At 44.1% G+C, this 20,910-nt stretch overlaps 1 protein-coding gene and 1 long non-coding RNA gene across 3 annotated transcripts in view; one reads left to right on the forward strand and one right to left on the reverse strand.

Annotated features, from left to right (window-relative positions):
- The window catches only part of ACTN3 (actinin alpha 3), a 71,103-nt gene extending 54,100 nt beyond the window's left edge, over window positions 1–17,003 (forward strand). Inside the window, exons 15-21 of the mRNA XM_075837392.1 lie at window positions 7,629–7,811; window positions 7,894–8,028; window positions 9,373–9,552; window positions 14,129–14,275; window positions 14,540–14,605; window positions 14,975–15,133; window positions 15,357–17,003. Coding sequence (XP_075693507.1) covers window positions 7,629–7,811; window positions 7,894–8,028; window positions 9,373–9,552; window positions 14,129–14,275; window positions 14,540–14,605; window positions 14,975–15,133; window positions 15,357–15,515 — 1,029 coding nt within the window. The 3' untranslated portion in view covers window positions 15,516–17,003. The remainder of the gene's footprint in view (window positions 1–7,628; window positions 7,812–7,893; window positions 8,029–9,372; window positions 9,553–14,128; window positions 14,276–14,539; window positions 14,606–14,974; window positions 15,134–15,356) is intronic.
- Window positions 1–20,910, reverse strand: part of LOC142660667 (uncharacterized) — a 38,269-nt gene that overhangs the window by 5,764 nt on the left and 11,595 nt on the right. For both annotated transcript variants that reach the window (XR_012850551.1, XR_012850552.1), the window contains exon 2: window positions 14,534–14,611. This is a non-coding gene — a long non-coding RNA (uncharacterized LOC142660667). The remainder of the gene's footprint in view (window positions 1–14,533; window positions 14,612–20,910) is intronic.

Consider the following 20,910-nt stretch of genomic DNA (forward strand, 5'->3'; position numbering starts at 1 on the left):
GTGTACATTGTAGAATGGTATTCTAAAGGAGCAAAATGCTGCTGATGTCACATTTTATTTATTTTGCAATATTTTGTGTGACATTTTACGTTTTAGTGAGCATGCTCCAACATATAGAGGGGGATTTATCAATAAATCATATCTTTTCCAGTGCACGATGTGACATATTCAGGAGTTGTTAGTTGATCTGCTGATGTTTTAATTGGAACCGGTCTGTAATGGCAGGAAGGAGGTGAAGGGAAAGTGAGCCCTAATCTACACACCGCCCTGTCCCTGCCTACTTGCAACGACCCGCCCTAGGCGACGAGGTACAACTGGGCGGCGGTCCCTACGCTGGCTAAGTGCACAGGAAGACAAACAGGGAACACGCAAGGGAAGGGGCAGTAGCCACGGAACGCCACGAGGAAACGGGGCGGCGAACGAACAGTCAGGACCAGGACGAAGTGAGTACACCCGAGCAGGCACGGAGACAGAAGCAAGCCAGGGCAAGCAAGCAGGTCAAGCAGAACTGCAGCAAGGCAGAAGCACGGCAGAAGCAGGCTGGAGCAAGCAGCAGTGGGGCCAGGAATCCAAAAGAATTACAAGCACTGAGGGAGAGCACAGGGCAGGTAATAAAGGGCAGGGGGCGGAGCTAACTCCGAGAGACCAGGCCGCGATAGGCTCTCCCACTCCTGAGCCTGCCACCCTGGTTGGTGGGAGATGGTGTCAGTCGAGCAGGTCTGGCCTCAGGTGTGGATTGATTAATCCCAGGAGTATAGCTAGATGAAGTACCTGGCAGATCCCTAACAGTACTCCCCCTTTTATGAGGGGCCACCGGACCCTTACTAAGGGGACCCGGTTTAGTGGGGAAGAGGAGGTGGAACCTCCTGATCAATACCCCAGCGTGAACATCACGGGCAGGTACCCAAGTCCTCTCCTCCGGCCCGTATCCTCTCCAATGGACCAGGTACTGGAGGGAGCCCTGGACCATCCTACTGTCCATAATCTTGGCCACCTCGAATTCCACCCCCTCAGGGGTGAGAACGGGAACAGGAGGTATCCTCGAGGGGGACCAGGACGGGGAGCAGCGTTTAAGGAGGGAGGCATGGAAGACGTCATGTATGCGAAAGGATGGGGGGAGCTCCAGACGGAAGGATACAGGGTTGAGGACTTCAATGATCTTATAAGGTCCAATAAATCGGGGAGCAAACTTCCTGGACGGGACCTTAAGGCGCAAGTTCCTGGACGACAACCAGACCAAATCCCCGACGACAAACCGGGGGTTAGCAGAACGTCTACTATCCGCCTGAATCTTTTGTGCGCTCTGGGACGCCTCTAGGTTCTTCTGAACCTGGGCCCAGACAGTGCACAGTTCCCGATGAACCTCCTCTACCTCAGGATTATTGGAACAACCAGGGGAGACGGAGGAGAACCTTGGGTTAAACCCGAAATTACAGAAAAACGGGGAGACCCCTGACGAGTTACTGACCCGGTTATTCAGGGAAAATTCAGCAAGGGGAAGGAATGAGACCCAATCGAATTGACAGTCAGAGATGAAACACCTTAAATATTGTTCCAGGGATTGGTTGGTCCTTTCCGTTTGGCCATTAGTTTCGGGATGGAAGGCGGAGGAGAAGGACAGATCAATCTCCAACTTTTTACAAAAAGCTCTCCAAAATAAGGAAACAAATTGTACCCCTCTGTCAGAAACGATATTGACTGGGGCCCCATGGAGACGCAGGATGTGTTTCACAAACAAAGAAGCTAACGTCTTGGCGTTAGTTAGCTTCTTAAGGGGCACAAAGTGGCACATCTTGCTGAAGCGGTCGACTACCACCCACACCACCGACTTGCCCTGAGATGGAGGCAAATCGGTGATAAAATCCATGGAGATATGGGTCCAAGGTCTCTGGGGAATGGGCAAGGAACGTAGTAGGCCCGCAGGTCGGGACCTAGGGGTTTTGGACCTAGCGCAAACCTCACAAGCGGCGACGTAAGCCCTAACATCTTTAGGCAACCCAGGCCACCAATAGTTTCTGGTAATGAGGTGTTTGGTGCCCAAGATGCCAGGATGACCAGATAGAGCGGAGTCATGGTTTTCCCTGAGTACCCTCAGCCGGTATTGCAGGGGAACCAACAGTTTGTCCCCAGGGACGTTCCCGGGAGCTGCACCCTGATCAGCCGCGATATCAGAAGCTAAATCAGAATCCGTGGCAGAGACGATTATACCAGGGGGTAAAATACAAGCGGGATCCTTCTCGGAAGGAGGATTGGCCATGAAACTACGTGACAGAGCGTCAGCCTTAATATTCTTGGACCCAGCCCTATAGGTAACCAAGAAATTAAATCTGGTAAAGAATAGTGCCCACCGAGCTTGTCTAGGATTAAGCCTCCGGGCCGATTCTAGGAAAACCAGATTCTTGTGATCCGTAAGGACCGTTACCTGGTGTCTGGCCCCCTCCAGGAAGTGCCGCCACTCCTCAAAAGCCCATTTAATGGCTAGAAGTTCGCGGTTACCAATATCATAGTTACTCTCCGTGGGCGAAAACTTCCTAGAGAAGTAAGCACAGGGGCGGAGATGGGTGAGGGAGCTGGTACCCTGGGACAAGACGGCCCCCACTCCCACCTCGGAAGCGTCAACCTCCACAATAAATGGCTCCTCTTGGTTGGGCTGAATCAGCACGGGGGCCGAGATAAAGCACTTCTTGAGAGTCTCAAAGGCCTGGACGGCCTCAGGGGGCCAATGGAGGACATCGGCACCCTTGCGGGTAAGGTCCGTAAGAGGCTTAGCGACGACCGAGAAGTTGGCAATAAATCTCCTGTAATAGTTGGCGAACCCTAAAAAACACTGTAACGCCTTAAGGGAGGCAGGTTGGACCCATTCCGCCACAGCTTGAACCTTGGCAGGGTCCATGCGGAATTCATGAGGAGTGAGGATTTGACCTAAAAATGGTATCTCCTGTACCCCAAAGACACATTTTTCAGTCTTAGCAAACAGATTATTCTCCCGAAGGACCTGGAGCACCTTCCTGACATGCTCCACGTGGGAGGACCAGTCCTTGGAAAACACCAGTATGTCATCAAGGTACACAACAAGAAAATTACCCAGGTACTCTCTCAGGATTTCATTAATAAAATACTGGAAGACAGCAGGGGCATTACACAACCCAAAGGGCATGACCAGGTATTCGAAATGACCCTCGGGTGTGTTGAACGCAGTTTTCCACTCATCCCCCTCTTTGATGCGGATAAGGTTATATGCCCCCCGTAGATCGAACTTAGAAAACCATTGGGCTCCCTGAACCTGATTAAAAAGATCCGGAATCAAAGGAAGTGGGTACTGGTTCCTTACGGTGACCTTATTCAGGTCACGATAATCAATGCACGGCCTAAGACCACCATCCTTCTTCCCCACGAAGAAGAAGCCAGCACCTACAGGAGAAGTCGAGGGGCGAATGAAACCCTTGGCCAGGCATTCTTGGATATACACCCTCATCGCTTCACGTTCAGGACATGAGAGATTAAATATCCTACCCTTAGGAAGCTTGGCACCAGGCACCAAATCGATAGCGCAATCGTAATCTCTATGGGGGGGCAACACCTCGGAGGCCTCCTTAGAAAACACATCGGCGAAGTCCTGAACAAACTCAGGAAGCGTGTTTACCTCCTCCCGGGGAGAAATAGAGTTAACAGAAAGACATGACATAAGACATTCATTACCCCATTTGGTGAGATCCCCAGTATTCCAATCAAATGTGGGATTATGCAACTGCAACCAGGGAAGACCTAATACCAGATCAGACGATAATCCCTGCATCACGAGTACAGAGCACTGCTCCAAATGCATGGAGCCAACCAGGAGTTCAAAAACAGGAGTATGCTGAGTAAAATAACCATTAGCAAGGGGGGTTGAGTCGATTCCTACTACAGGGATGGGATAAGGTAAATCAATACAAGGCATCTTTAGAGACATAGCAAATTCCGCAGACATGATATTAGCAGATGAGCCAGAATCCACGAAAGCACTGCCCGTGGCAGACCGGCCAGCAAACGAGACCTGAAAGGGAAGCAAAATCTTATTGCGTTTCACATTAACGGGAAATACCTGTGCGCCCAAGTGACCTCCCCGATGATCACTTAGGCGCGGAAGTTTTCCGGCTTCTTATTCTTGCGCCTGGGGCAGGTGTTCAGTAGATGCTTGTCGTCCCCACAGTAGAAGCAGAGACCATTCATTCTGCGAAACTCTCTACGTTGTCGAGGGGACATGGAGGCCCCGAGTTGCATAGGTACCTCCGAGTCCTCCGTGGAGGGGCGAGGAGACGGGACCTCGGGGGGAATCGCAGAAAAGTCAGAGGGGAGCACACTGAAGCATTCTAGCTGACGTTCCCTGAGACGTCGGTCAAGTCGTACTGCTAGGGCCATAACCTGGTCAAGGGAGTCAGGCGAGGGGTAGCTAACCAGCAGATCCTTCAGGGCGTCAGATAATCCTAACCTAAACTGGCACCTTAGGGCCGGATCGTTCCACTGAGAAGCTACGCACCACTTTCTAAAATCAGAACAGTATTCCTCAACCGGTCTCCTACCCTGACGTAAGGTCACCAGCTGACTCTCGGCTAAAGCAGTCCTGTCAGTCTCGTCGTAAATGAGTCCGAGGGCAGAGAAAAAACGATCAACAGAGGAAAGTTCAGGGGCGTCAGGAGCCAAGGAGAAGGCCCACTCTTGGGGCCCTTCCTGGAGTCGGGATATGATGATACCCACCCGCTGGTTCTCGGAACCTGAGGAGTGGGGCTTTAGGCGGAAATACAGTCTGCAACTCTCCCGGAAGGAGAGAAACGTCTTACGGTCCCCTGAAAACCGGTCAGGTAACTTGAGGTCGGGTTCTAGAGGTGAGGTGAGGGGTACTACTAAAGCAGCGTCACCCTGATTGACCCTTTGGGCCAGGGCCTGGACCTGTAGGGAGAGGCCCTGCATCTGCTGGGTCAGGGTCTCAAGGGGGTCCATGATAGCGTCAGCGTAGGAGAAATGGTAGACTAGGTAAGGGCTTGTAATTATGTAATGGCAGGAAGGAGGTGAAGGGAAAGTGAGCCCTAATCTACACACCGCCCTGTCCCTGCCTACTTGCAACGACCCGCCCTAGGCGACGAGGTACAACTGGGCGGCGGTCCCTACGCTGGCTAAGTGCACAGGAAGACAAACAGGGAACACGCAAGGGAAGGGGCAGTAGCCACGGAACGCCACGAGGAAACGGGGCGGCGAACGAACAGTCAGGACCAGGACGAAGTGAGTACACCCGAGCAGGCACGGAGACAGAAGCAAGCCAGGGCAAGCAAGCAGGTCAAGCAGAACTGCAGCAAGGCAGAAGCACGGCAGAAGCAGGCTGGAGCAAGCAGCAGTGGGGCCAGGAATCCAAAAGAATTACAAGCACTAAGGGAGAGCACAGGGCAGGTAATAAAGGGCAGGGGGCGGAGCTAACTCCGAGAGACCAGGCCGCGATAGGCTCTCCCACTCCTGAGCCTGCCACCCTGGTTGGTGGGAGATGGTGTCAGTCGAGCAGGTCTGGCCTCAGGTGTGGATTGATTAATCCCAGGAGTATAGCTAGATGAAGTACCTGGCAGATCCCTAACACGGTCACTAGATTTTAGGGCACTAAGTCACCAGCATGTCGCTATACTGCTGGGGTTTAGAATCCTAAACATGCCCCCCTCAAAACTGTCCGTTTTAGCATTTTGTCTAAAAAACAGTTACCAGAAAAGTGTCCTGAGTTGAGTCTATGTGTACTGGCCTCAGCTTCATCTGAGCATGTGCATGAAGCCGTTGGACTTTTCTCTGGTAATTTACAAACAGCGCACGCTGTATTACAACTTCTGTTTAGACAAAATGCTAAAACAGACAGTTTTGAGAGGGGCATGTTGAGGATGCTAAACACTAGCTGTATAACGAAATGCTGGTGGTTTAGTGCCCTGAAATCTAGTGACAGGTTCCATTTTGAAACAATGTCAGGTCTGTGCTAGAAAAGTGTTGGAAATGTTTGATAAATGAGTCATGCTCGGTGCAACTCTGAAGCCCCTGCCCACTTTTTCTAAGACATTACAATGTGTTGGAAAAAGTGGGCCTCATAAATATGTCGCTCGAACAAAACTGATAAATCTGCCCCATAGCACAAAATTCACAAATATTCATGTGCAGTTGAAAAGTAAAGGCAAAAAAAAAATGTGTGGAAAAAAGAATAAATGAAGTGCATCATTGTAATTTATACATATAGAATTTGGTTGGCTGTAGACATAAGGAGGGGGTGATGATCTGACAAACTGACATGATGTTTATGATTGCCCCAATTCATATTCCCAGGATAAAAATGAACTAAACACTACTATTGTAAATGTTCAATAATTTAGAAAATCCATTTATGGCCAGCTTTACTTGTTTTCAAGGGATCACTAAACCTAGAAATGAATAATAAAAGTAAACAGGCGATAAATTTGCCACATGCTTTGTCAGTCTGTAGTGTTTTTTGCATGTTCCCAAAACAAACAATCTTGTCATTATCCTGGGGGACGTGGCACCAAGAACAGACAACCACGCGTTTCTTGTGTTTTAAATTAACACTTTTTACGGAATGTTGTGTCAATTTAATTACAGAATACAAATTAAATTCAGATCAGTCAACTTGAGCGGCTGTTGACCCCTTAAGGACCAGTGCCGTAATAGTACGGCGCTGGCAGGAGTCCTCAGAGTCCACAGTCCAATACGCAGGCTACCGCCCCAGCTCAGCATACATTGGTAGACTTTTAGAAAGAACATTACAGACCTTTAACATGAATTGACAAGAACAAGTTATATACATAGGTTACTCCAACCACATGTCACTCAACTGTTGATGGAGGAGTGGTCATGGCCCTTCTAGTGTCACTTTTGCCACTATAAAGCCTGGCTAACAGAGGATCTTCAGTACTGGGGGTTAACTTGTGAGGAGCACATCTTAGCACTGTATTGCTGCTGGTTCACGTTCTGAGACCCACCTCAGAGCTTCTTATAGCTCTCCCGCGCTACTCAAACAGTCCAGGGTCTCCCACACTCTCTCAACATGAACTACTACTTTTCTCCGAAGGCCGCAAGGTACACCAGGGCAGCGGCAGTTCAAACCGCCCGGCCCCATATCCTCTCTCCTGATTTACCAGCTTCCCCCTAGAGGGGAGAAGCATCGAGCAGGACTTGACAGGAGTCCCAGTTCCTTTTAGCTAAGTTCGGTTGTGCTGCGCTTTACCGCCACCAATGTGATACAACTAATAAACTTCTTCTACATAAAGGAGGACACATAAAGCATTACAAAGGGAAGTGGACTCGATCCATGCCCTACATCTTTATCAGGGTTTAACCCCCCTTCCACAGCCACTAGTCATACAGTTAGACACAGGATTGTGAGGAAGAAGAGGGGATGGTTCATCTCTGGGACACATATAGAAGATTTATTTACATATTTCTCATAGTTTGGATTGCAATATGAGATGGAGCATGATCAAAGGAAAGGAGCAGATTAAGGGAGGATATTTTGAGAGTATTTATATGTGTATTTTCTATGTTCAGCTTTTCTTTAAAGCATTTATCACAGAAACACTTGATAATGTTGACTTGATTTCTTTTAATTCCAGAGCCTCATTACAGCACATGAACAATTTAAGGCCACTCTTCCTGAGGCTGACAAAGAAAGAATGTCCATTTTAGGCATCCAGGCTGAAATTCAGAAAATTGCTCAGACCTATGGAATCAAGTTATCTGGAATTAATCCATACACCAACCTCACCCACCTCGATATTGCCAATAAGTGGGAGACGGTGAGTGAAAAGAGAATAAAAAAATATATATCTTGGAATATTACAGAACCTGAAATGCTTAAGACCTTTTTACTTTATACAGGTAAAACAACTGGTTCCCCACAGAGACCAAACCCTGCAGGAGGAGCTGGCCCGTCAACAGGCTAATGAGCGCTTGCGTCGCCAGTTTGCAGCACAAGCCAATGTCATTGGGCCTTGGATTCAGACCAAGATGGAGGTTGGTTCAGCAATATCAAAGCTTTGATAGCAATATATAAGAACTAATGCATTGTGCCATCCTAAACGCTTACTTAAAGCTACAGTTTTGTAAGACAAAGGACCTTTAAACAAGGGCATCTATAACATGTGCATTATGCGTTATACTACCCAGAGCTCCTTCTGTACAGCAACAAAAAGAACATTTAGGAGACTGTAAACTGTGTCTAGAAACTAGCTGAAAAGAACACCTAGGAAAAGTTACATAAGCTGTTGTCTGTCAGGTAGATGCTCTCAGCAAATCAGCATTATCGGGAATATGCTCAGAAATGTTAAATGATTGACAGCAGCTGATAGACTGTGCTCCCCTCATAAACATTGCTCCTCATAAACGTCCTTTTCTGCTAAATGCCTGTAATGATGGGGCTAGGGAAACAGACAAGTGAGCCCTAATCTACCCTACTCAGTCCCTGCCTACTTGCAACGACCCGCCCTAGGCGACGGGGTACAACTGGGCGACGGTCCCTACACTCAATAAGTGAACGACAGACAAACAGACAAGGGAACACAGAACCTAAGGGAAACGGGGCAGTTGCCCACGGCAACACCGTGAGCAACAAGAGTAGTAAACGAGCCGAGTCAAACCAGGAGAGCACGAGGTACCAAACGCAGAGCAGGAGAGTAGTCAACAAGCCAGGGTCAATACGAAGCAGGGACAAATAGTACAAGAAGCTGCAGCAGGGCCAGGAAACCAACAGAGAAGATTCACAAGCAAGGAGGAACAGGAAAGGCAGGTATAAATAGACAGAGGGAGGGAGCTAGCTCCATCTGGCCAGACTGTGATAGGCTCTCCCACTCCTAAGCCTGCCATCCTGAGTGGTGGAAGATGGAGTCAGTCTCACAGACCTAGAAGCAGGTGCAGACTGATTACCTATGGGCGTTGATAAAGAAGCTGTGCCTGGCAGATCCTTTACAATGGCAGATAAAGTATATATCCATTCATGCTCTGTTCTGGGAGCTATATAGTGGTAGTTGTTAACACCCGCTTGTTTTATTTAAGGGGTTCTACCACTAAAACATGTTTATGGCATATCAATCCAACCCTAAGAATGGGGGTGACCGGTCCCTGTGACTGGTTCCTTCTCCAATCAAAGTGAGTGGAAAATCAGATATAGCCGAGTGAGTTTGATTGTTCCTGTATCACTTATACACTGAGATGGAGAGTGATCACGCATGCATGGTTATTTCTCCACCAGGAATTGGATTTTTCACAATGTGGATATGTAATTTTTCTGATATGTAGGACATGTTATTGGCCATAATATTTTTTTACATGTAATATTTTGGTATAATTACCTATATTTAGGAGATCGGTCGCATATCTGTGGACATTAGTAGTTCTTTGGAAGATCAGATGAACCACCTTAAGCAATATGAACAGAATATCATTTCCTACAAGACCAACATTGATAAACTTGAGGGAGATCATCAACTCATCCAAGAGTCTCTGATCTTTGACAACAAACACACCAGCTACAGTATGGAGGTAAGGAATCTCATAAAAGCCTTTAAAGTCTTTGATTTCTGCTTGTTAACTGCATTATAATTGGGTTCACACATAGGAATATAGCTATTGACAATAAATGACTCTCTAATTACTGCACTTTCCGGCCATGAACATCACAAATATATCCAAAAATAATCAGATACTTAACCCCTTAATACCAAAGGTATTTTAAACCTTAATGATCGAGCAATTTTGTAAGTTTTTCCATTGTCGCATTCAAAGATTTTTGTGTCGACATAGCTGTATAAGGACTTTTTTTTTGCGGGACAAGTTGTATTATATAATAGCACCATTTTGGGGTACATATAATTTATTGATTAACATTTTAATAACCTTTTTAGTGGGGTACTGGAAAAAAACCTGAAATGTTGCCATTTTTTTTGCATCTTAATTTTACGCCGTTTACCGTGTGGTATAAATAACATAACAACTTTATTCAGCGGGTCGTTACAATTGCGTCGATACCAAATTTATATGGATTTTTTATGTTTTCCTACTTTTACACAGTAAAAACACATTTTTTTCAAAATTATTTGCTTTTGTGTCGCCATATTTTAAGAGCCATAACTTTTTTCTTTTTTGACCGATGAAACTGTATGAGGGCTTTTTTTTTGCGGGACGACTTGTAGTTTTTATTGGTACCATTTTGGAGTAGATGCGACGGTTTGGTCACTTGTTATCAAATACTTTTGAAGGCAGGATGAACAGAAAACAGCAATTCTGGCGTAGTTTTTTATTATATTTTTTTACGGCGTTCACCGTGCAGGTTAAATAATGTAGTCGTTTTATAGTTGGGTTTGTTACGGACGCGGTGATACCAAATATGAGTAACTTTTTACTTTTTTTCATAATAAAGTAGTTTGTAAGGCGAAAAAGTGGGGGGTTTTATTTTTTTGTACTTGAGACATTTATTTATTTATTTATTTCAAACTTTATTTAACTTTTTTTTTAACTTTATTTTTAGTCCTACTGGGGGACTTTACTGTGCAAACTTTTGATCGCTATTATAATACACTGCAATACTTCGTTATTGCAGTGTATTATTGCCGGTCTGTGTAACACTGACAGGCACCTGTTAGGTCATGCCTCGGGCATAGCCAAAGAGGCAATCACTAAAGGCAGACCTGGGGGCCTTTGTTAGGCCCCCAGGCTGCCATAGAACCCATCTGCACCCCGCGATGCACACGGGGATGCCAGTGGGATGAGAGAGGGAGACCCCTCCCTCTAAAATCACTCAGATGCGGTGCTTGCTATTGAGCACTGCATCTGAGGGGTTAAATATGATCGGAGAACGCTGTTAGTGGTCTCCGATCGTTGCCCTGAAGCCCAAGGCTGTTTGCAACAGCACGGGCTTCAGGAGATCCCCGCATGATGCGGGGAAAGTTCTTCTGAAGTGCCGACGTGAAAAGGCGGCGCTTCCGAAGAACTGCCCTGAACGGCCGACGTAAAAACACTATACGCCGGTCGTTAAGGGATTAAAGGGGTTTCCAGGATTAGAAAATATGGTCTGCTTTTTTCCAGAAACAGTGCCACTCTTGTTTATGGGCTATGTCTGGTATAGCAGCTCATCCCAATTGAAGTAAATAAGGCTAACCTGAAATACCAAATGACAAGCGGGAAGCTGTTTCTGGAAAAAGCAGGCCCTTTTTCTTATCCTGAACAACTCCTTTAACTTTAAAAGTATTTTTTAAATACCCTATTAAGAATTAGGGTATGTGCACACACACTAATTACGTCCGTAATTGACGGACGTATTTCGGCCGCAAGTCCCGGACCGAACACAGTGCAGGGAGCCGGGCTCCTAGCATCATACTTATGTACGATGCTAGGAGTCCCTGCCTCGCTGCAGGACAACTGTCCCGTACTGTAATCATGTTTTCAGTACGGGACAGTTGTCCTGCAGCGAGGCAGGGACTCCTAGCATAGTACATAACTATGATGCTAGGAGCCCGGCTCCCTGTAGTGTGTTCGGTCCGGTACTTGCGGCCGAAATACGTCCGTCAATTACGGACGTTATTAGTGTGTGTGCACATACCCTTAAACAGTTGCATAGCTGATAAGGTTGAAAAAAGACACAGGTCTGTCGAGTCCATGGTATAATCCTAACGTGTTGATCCAGAGGAAGGCAAAAACCCCCATGAGATGGATGTCAATTGCCTCATTAGGGGGAAAATTCCTCCCTGACTCCAAAGATGGCAATAAGAATAAATCCCAGTATCAGTGTCCCATCTCCAGAATCTATTACCCAGAATTTTAGAATATTATATATAAGAAAGGCATCCAGGCCTAATCATCGTGTGGCAGAGTTCCAAAATCTAACCGGGCCAGGCCAGGATCACACACACAGTTTTGATGCAGTTTTTGTGGCAATTTTTGTCTCAGTTTTTTCAGCCAAATAAAGAAGTGTACACAAAAGAAAAGAGATGCATTAGTCATTTTCTTATACCTCTTCTTCCTTTTGAAGCCACTTCTGGCTTTGATCAAAGAAAACGGAGCTAAAAACTGCATCATAACTGGGCGTGTTATCCTGGCCTTACAGTAAAGAATCTCCATCTATGATTACAGTGAAACCTCCTTTTCTCCTATAGACGTAGAGGATGTCTCCTTGTCATGGTTACAGACCTAGTTGTAAAAAGATCATTAGAAAGATCTATGTACTGTTCATTCATAAATCTGTACATTGTAATTACATCGCCCCTAAGCCGTTTTTTTTATAAACTGAATAACCCCAAGTTTGATAACCTTTCTTGGTACTTCAATACACCTATTCCCTTAATTACCTTAGTCACCCTCTCTTGCACCCACTCTAGTTCAGCCATGTCCTTCTTATACACAGGTGCCCAAAATTGTACACAATATTCCATGTATGGTTTTAATAGTGATTTGTATAGAGGCAAAACTAGATTGTGGTCACGAGCATCTATGCCTCTTTTGATGCATCCTATTTTATTTGCCTTGGCAGCAGCTACCTGACACTGGGTGCTGTCCACCAACATCCCCAAATATTTTCAGTGCAGTTTTGTCCAATGTTTTACTATTTAATGCATAAGGGTATGTTCACACGCAGTAGCAAAATACGTCTGAAATTATGGAGCTGTTTTCGCCTGATTTTCAGACGTTTTTTAACAACTTGAGTCTTTCGCGGAGTATTTTACTGACGTTATTGGAGCTGTTTTTCAATGGAGTCAATGAAAAACGGCTCCAAAAACGTCCCAAGAAGTGACATGCACTTCTTTGACGCGGGCGTCTTTTTACGTGCCGTCTTTTGACAGCGACGCGTAAAATTACACCTCGTGGGAACAGAACATCGTAAAACCCATTGAAAGCAATGGGCAGATGTTTGTAGGCATAATGGAGCCGTTTTTTCAGGCGTAATTCGAGTCGTAAAACGCCCGAATTACGTCTGAAAACAGTGCGTGTGAACATACCCTTATTCTAGAATTTATTTCCTTGGCCCAAGTGCAGAACATTTATCCATCTTAAACTTAATTTGCTATTTCTCTGCCCAAACTTCCAGCTTCCCAAAATCCCTTTGCAATATTATATTTTACTCCACTGTGCTGATTACTTTACAGAGCTTAGTATCATCTGCAAATACAGAAATTATACGGTGTACTCCCTCACCAAGGTCATTCGTAAACATATTAAAAAGAAGATTTCGGAGTTAATAGAGTAGGGTCACCATTTAGGAGCCCACGTAATAGCAATAGTGGAGAGTGGCTACAAAGAGCGTCTTTTGGTCTGAAGTAACTATGCATTACTCAAACAGTCCATTGATTTCAACTGGCACTTTGTAATACTCCATCTCTGGTGTTAGGGTATGTTCACATGCAGTTTTTTCAGACGTAATTTGGGCATTTTACGCCTCGAATTACGCCTGAAAAAATGCCCCTAATACACCTACAAACATCTGCCCATTGCTTTCAATGGGTTTTACGGTGTTCTGTTCCCACGCGCCTTAATTTTACGCGTCACTGTCAAAATACGGCGTGTAAAATGACTGCTCATCAAAAGAAGTGCAGGACACTTCTTGGGACGTTTTTGGAGGCGTTTTTCATTGACTCCATTGAAAAACAGCTCCAAAATCGGCCGTAAAATATACAGCGAAATACCCGAGTTGTTACAAAAACATCTGAAAATCAGGAGCTGTTTTCGCGTGAAAACAGCTCCGTATTTTCAGATATTTTTTTGGTCACTGCGTGTGAACAGACCCTTAGTGTTGCTTCCAGGTCTATTCTTGGAAAGCAGCTGATTGCTGGGGGTTAAAGCAGCAGTGCACCCTGTCATTACTTGTTTATCAGGGGACTTTTTTTTACAAATTGTGCAAATTGGACAAAGCCTTTAAAAAAATATTTGAAGGAAAAGTTAGATTCTATAATTTCTAAGACCCTGTAAGCCCCCATGTACTGTAAATATTACATACTTTGTTAGACTAGCTTTTCACCATACCACTCTGAACTTTAAATTACAGTTCCTTATAGTCAGTTAAGTTGACGAAATCATTAGTTGCTTCCATTCTCATTACTCTTTATATTACTTCCTACCTTTTTCTCAGCACATTCGTGTGGGATGGGAGCAGCTCCTTACTACAATTGCTAGGACCATCAATGAAGTCGAAAACCAGATTCTGACCCGTGATGCTAAGGGCATCAGCCAAGAACAGATGAATGAGTTCCGTGCCTCATTCAACCACTTTGACAGGGTGAGCATTTCCTACTTATCGACAAGACCATGTTGGCTAAAAATGTGAATATTTAAATGCCTATAGTTTAATATAGTTTAATACGCCGTTTACAGTTTAATGCAGTAATCATTTCACTTTCTGCTTCACGGTATCAATTAACATGAATATCAAACGTTTATATATTTAACCCTTTAAAAACTATACACAACTAGAAATTCCATTACATTACCTATCGTTGTTTATGTTTAATCTTTTCTCATTATTATTATTTTTTACCTACAGAAGAGGAATGGCATGATGGATCCTGATGACTTCCGTGCTTGCCTGATTTCCATGGGTTATGATCTAGTAAGTCTGTGAACAAAAACCAGCTTTATAGCAAATACAATTTAGAATTCTGTTCTAGTTGTCTCTAAAACATTGAGATTCATTAGTATTCTGTTTTTTTTCTAAAGATGTTTTTATTAACCATTTTTTTTATACAAAAAGAAAAGACAAAAACATATCAATACACATATCTATATTGTACTCCTTGGTGGTCACACCCCATAATAATAATAATAATGTAGCATTAAGCAAAAACACAGGAAATTAACCATGTAGTAATCACAGGAAACGGAGAAAGTGATGAAAATATCTTCCTGTGGATATTTTTAGTACTACTGAACGTTCTTTTCTTTATTCATGAATATTCAATATATTTTCTTCATTTTTTAGGGTGAGGTTGAGTTTGCTCGCATAATGACTTTGGTTGATGCTAACAACACAGGAGTTGTGACCTTCCAGGCCTTTATTGACTTTATGACTCGGGAGACAGCAGAAACAGACACTGCTGAACAAGTTATGGCTTCATTCAAGATCCTGGCATCAGACAAGGTCAGTTGAAAACTAAACGAGCCTAGAATTGTATGAGAAAAACCTCTGTCAAGGTACCTCAACCCCATGCTGCATTTGCTAGCCAAACTTCCGCACTTATGTTTTACTATTTAACCCATTAGACACTGCAATAAAACTAAACGTGACTGTGTTCTTAAGGGGTTAAATTGAAATAGTTAACGGAGTTATTACATACGTCTGACTTATTTTCTTTGATTTTCAGAGCTTCATCACCATCGAGGAACTCCGTAGGGAGCTGCCTCCCGAACAAGCCGAATATTGCATCAGCCGCATGACAAAATATATGGCTGCAGATGGTGTTTCAGGAGCTCTGGATTATGTGTCCTTCTCCAGTGCTCTTTATGGAGAGAGTGATCTGTAAAAACAACACCTTTTTGCCCGATTCCCTTGACTGTACCCAAGATCTACTCCCCTTCCCTGTACCGCAATCATTTATCTAAAGACAAAAAATGACCTTTCTAGTGTAGCAAAGCGCCAAATAAAATGTATATATACACTTGAACGAAAATAGCTGAAGAGTGGCAACAAACATTGAAGTGAGTCATTAGCCCAGTAATGTCTTCAACATATATTGTCACTTATTTTAAATGGGAGTTTTATCATTTAGGGTATTTATTTTATTCTCATTCATGCTCAATGGAGTTTGTCATATGTGACATTACCTATTTGATGGCTATTTGACATTTAGATTATTATTCTACAGACATATGTTCCAAAAGCACTAAAGCAGTATGCACTTTCGTTTATCATTGCCATAGCTCTACCTATTTCAAAGAAAGAACACATATTACAACCATATCTAATAATTTATTGTGCCCGTGGAAACGGCCGCTGTTGTAGCACTATCAAGTTGTTCTCTGGAAGCTGTGTTGTTACTGCGCTCATCCAAATGGTCATTACTGGAAATTGGCCAAATAAATGTTGCATTGTGTTGCCATTTGGAATTCTTTAATGCAGCACGTCTACAGAATTAATTATGTGAACCCAATAAGTGTATATATACATTTTTAAATCAATGATTGCTGTATTTTCATGAAGGTAGAATTTGTAGTTTAGCTTTCCAGGCAAATAGCATAAAATTATAATTTTGTAACGAGCACAAACTGTTGAAGCAACAAAAGGTCACTGAAAGAGGTAAAATGAGTGGGACTCAGAATCAAGGTTGGTGAACTCTCTGAGCCAATACATGTCAGTAATGTGCTTGTTTGCTCAGTGTGGTGTGCTTATGGTTCAGGAACTATTTTTTTTAAACACATAACATTGTCAACCATTTCTCTGGCCTACTCTCAGAAAAATCCTCTAAATATCAGAGGAAATAAATGTGAATATTTAATGGTTGTTGATTGTTTTGTTCTACTCTACAAACATTTCACTGTGGATTTTTATTATTATATGTTGCTAAACACTTTAGAATAGAAACACAGTGAGCCTCATTTATAGAATGGCAACGTATGGGTGACAGACTGGCCTAGATGGCAAGACAAGTGCTGGTATGTGTTTGGTCAAGATGGTAATGCGGAGGGATAATCATTAAATCTGTACTGCACAAAGTGTTTGCCTAACGCTTAGGTTCAATTTCTGTACCAGTGCTCTTCACTGCAAATACTTGAAGATATAACCCCCTGTTTATGCCCCTATTATTAGCTATTGAAATATGATGATAGAACCATAGAACAATGATTTCCACTTTACAATTTATAAATTGTGCAACTAGCAATTGTCATATTATTCTTTTTCTAAATGAAATGTTTAAATATCTGACTATACAGTGAAATAAATACAGACAATTGGAATAAATATTCCCACAAGGAAAAATAAGCATAAAAGAAAAACATAGTCCTGCTCAAAAACAAACTCATTGGCAGAGACATAGTAATAAAAGGCTCTAAATAAATAAAATGTCTTCATAAATTTATTTTGCTCATACAATATAACAATATAATAGCACTATCTCTCCGGTCCAGCAGCTACTACTACTACTACATGCAACCTTTACAACCAATTTAGTATTGGTTAAAAATATCCTCCTGTTTTGCATCTACAGCTCCTATGCAAACCTATGTGTCTCCATGGTTACAGACTGCAAATAAATCCTGTGTAGTCTGATCCTGCAGTTATACTCCCTTCCAACTATTCCCTGCGTTTTGCTAACAGACATTAGCAAGAAATGGGAAGAGATGGAAGAAAGTATGATTGCAGGTTCAGACTACACAGGACTTGTCTGTTGTCTCTAACCATGGGGAACCATGAAGTTGGGTACCCACGGGTTGGATATGCTGCGTAAATTACGCAGCGTATCAGTTCTAGAACCCACAGCGAATTCCACCTGAAAAACGAAACCAAATTGTGGTGCAGTTTTTCAGGTGGAATCTCTGCAGTGGAAACCAGCCCTTGAAAAAAAACAAAGTTACCCATGGCCGTTGTCATGGCGACGCATCCCGTGCAGTCCGGCCTCCTGGGATGATGCTGCAGTGGTCACATGGAATGAAACTAAAAGAAAGGTCCTGCTGGACTGAAACGTCGTATTTGTGGGTAAATAAAATGCCTATTTTTGGATGTACTGCCTTGTTCCTTGAAAATTGTTGCTTACATGGAATGAAACGTAATCCCAGGAGGGAGGCCCACTTGGATGGAGTGCAGAAGAAAGCGTCGCTATGTCGACGGCCAGACTGTAAGTATAGACTTTTTTGTAAATTTTACAGAAAAAAAAAGGTACAGGTTTTTTTTCTTATTTGCGATTTTTGCTGCGGAATCACAGCGTTTCCATTGCAAAAATGGCAGCATTTGCCTATTTGTTGTGGCTTTTACCTTCCATTGAATTCAATGGGGTAAAACCTGCAACAGAAGAGCACCAAATCTGCAACATAATGTGACAAGCTGCAGGTTTAAAATCCACACAGCTGGTCAATTTATGAATGTTTTCGCTGCAGATTTTTTCTGCAGCGTGTGCATGATAATTCTTTAAATCTCATTTAGGCTGGGTTCACACAGTCTTTTAATGAGTTTCTTGACGCGGAAACCGCGCCGCAAAACTCGCCAAAAACCGGACGAAAATTCATCCCATTGATTTCAATGGGAGGCAGAGGCGGTTTTCTTCCGCGAGCGGTAAAACTGGCTCGCGGGAGAAAGGGACATGCCCTTTCTTCGCGCGGTTACGCCTCTGACCTCCCATTGACATCAATGGGAGGCAGAGAAAGCGTATTTCGCCGTGTTTTATGCCCGCGGCGCTCAATGGTGGCGGGCAAAAAACGCCGTGAAAATAGGCGTGCAGGCAGAGGAAAATCTGCCTCAAACTTCCAAACGAAATTTTGAGGCAGATTTTCCACCTGCAAAAAACTCCATGCGAACCCAGCCTTACTTTTCTGCTTCTGTAAATGCTGCAGGATTTCCGCACGTAATTTGAGGAAATTCCGCAGTGTTTACGCTACATGGGAACCCAACCTTAGGCCTCATGCAGACGGCCGCAGCCATGTGCACGGCCTGTGGTTACGGTCATGGTTAGCCGCGGAGTTTCATCTGCGGGCCGTCTGCAGTTACTGACAATGCACTCAAAAGATGTGTATTCAGTTCAATGGTCCCGAACCGTGATTGCGGTCGTAAATGGACTTGTCCTGAGTTTTTGCGGATGATTTGCGGCCGCAAAAACACGTTCGTGTGCATGAAGTCTAAGTCTGCACAGGAGCTATATGCATAAAAGTTTAGCAGATTTTTAATCAAGACTAATTGCAAAATAATTATAGAGTTTCACAGAGGAAATTCTAAGGGTAAGTTTACACGGGTCAGATTTACTGCAGAAAAATCCGCAGAAAATCCAACCCAGATTCAGCAGTGAATTCTACCAGAAAGTCCGCACCAAATGGTGTTCGGGGAGAAGAGTAGAGGATTCAAAGAAAAAAAAAAGACCACACTCACCTCCTCTGGTGCTGCCATAGCAAAGAGTCCCTGCGCCCCGGTCTGTGTTGAGCCGGCCTGCTGGCATGACGTCTCGCAATGGTCACATGGGACAAAATATCATCCCAGGAGGCCCCCTAAACACAGATCAGCCCATGGAGCAGGGACGTGTTGCTATGGGAGCGCCTGGGGCGGTGAGTATAGACTTTTTTTATTCTAAAGTAGAAAAATGTCTTTTTTTTTTAAGTTACGATTTTTGCTGTGAAAGTGCAGCTATTCCGCAGAAAAAAATGACATTTATTGCGGATTTTCACTACATAATTGAAGTTAATGGCGAAAATCTGCAACAAATGCACAAACATTCGGCAGCATAAGTTAACACCACAGGTCAATTTCCGTACGGAAATTTTCGAAAGGGTGTGGATGTTTTTTTAAAATCTCATCCACTTTGATGCTACTTCAGTACACTGTGGATTTCCCACCTGCAAATCTGGATAGAAAATCTGCAGTGATTACACTATGTGTGAATATAACCCGAGAAGGTTTGTTGTTGGATTTGGGAGAGGTATGGCTGTGGGGTAGAAGAAGAGGGATATGCAGAGCAGCATGTTTCACATTCATAGAGGCCTGAAATTGAAGGCCTTACAGTATTATGGCAAAATCACCAGGCACTAATTGTTCTAAGTACCATGAATTTGAATCTGGAAGATTTATCAATTCGTGAAATACAGTAGTAGTATGTTTATTCTTGGCCCATTTCTTTTTCTGTAGTGTTACATCTCTCCAGCTAATTGTAAATATGTATGTTAAGGTTTTCTTGATTGTACCAAGGTAATTTGTAGAACTGTTATCGATCACATCTAAGTTCATGAACTTAGATGTGATCGGTAACAGGCGGATCTTGCATCTCAGAGTCACGCAGGACCAGTTGTCTCCAAAGCTGTCAGTCCCGCTAACCTGACTGATTCGGCTTTGAGCACAAAATAAAGCTTCTATGTATGTAGGATACATAGAACCTGTATTTCAAAAGGTAATTTTTTTTTTTTTTTTAACAGAAGCAAATTAAAAAGTTGTTTAACCCCTTCACGACTGCCATACAGCTATATACCTTCCAACTGCCTATGCCCCATGCACTTGTCACATATATAAATGTTGGCAGCCTGAAACAGAGTTTAATAAGTGCAGTGCTGCTTCAGTGTGAGCAGCGCTGCACTCTCATGTCTGCCAGGGCTTTGAGAGCCCTGGAATACAGCCCCACTGTAGATAGTGCCACATATAACCCCCTGTAGATAGCGCCACCTAAGCTCCCTTTAGGAGCTGAATCCCCACCCAGCACCCTGGCTGGGGATTCCCCTCCTAGAGGGAGCCCCCGACATCTCTGCATCCCCGCTGTAGATAGTACCGCCCCCTGCAGATAGCATTTGGACAGTGATGTTAGGGGCTCTCTCTTGGAGCGGTATCCCCAGCTGACACTCTGGTCAGGGATTCCGCTACTGGAGAAGCCCCTGGTGCCACTATCCATATATGGAGAGTGATGTCAGCGGCTACTCCTGCAGCGGAAACCCCGCTCTGGCAGGAGATTCCGCTTTTAGAGTTAACCCCTGACGTCACTGTCCATATATGGACAGAGACATCAGGGGCTCCCTCCCTCAGAGAGATTACACTCCTACAGGAAGCTACAGTGGTGTTATATACAGGGAGGGGGTGCCATTTACAGGGGGTGTGGTGGTGTCGCTATCTGCACGGGGGATGTTGTAATCTACAGGGGGGATGGTGCTCTCTACAAGGGTGGCTCTATCTGCAGGGGGTGGCACTATGTACAGGGGGTGTGGTGCTATCTACAGGGAGGTGCTATATACAGGGGA

The sequence above is a fragment of the Rhinoderma darwinii genome, chromosome 9, assembly GCF_050947455.1.
Source record: "Rhinoderma darwinii isolate aRhiDar2 chromosome 9, aRhiDar2.hap1, whole genome shotgun sequence".
In the NCBI taxonomy this organism is placed as follows: Eukaryota; Metazoa; Chordata; class Amphibia; order Anura; family Rhinodermatidae; genus Rhinoderma; species Rhinoderma darwinii.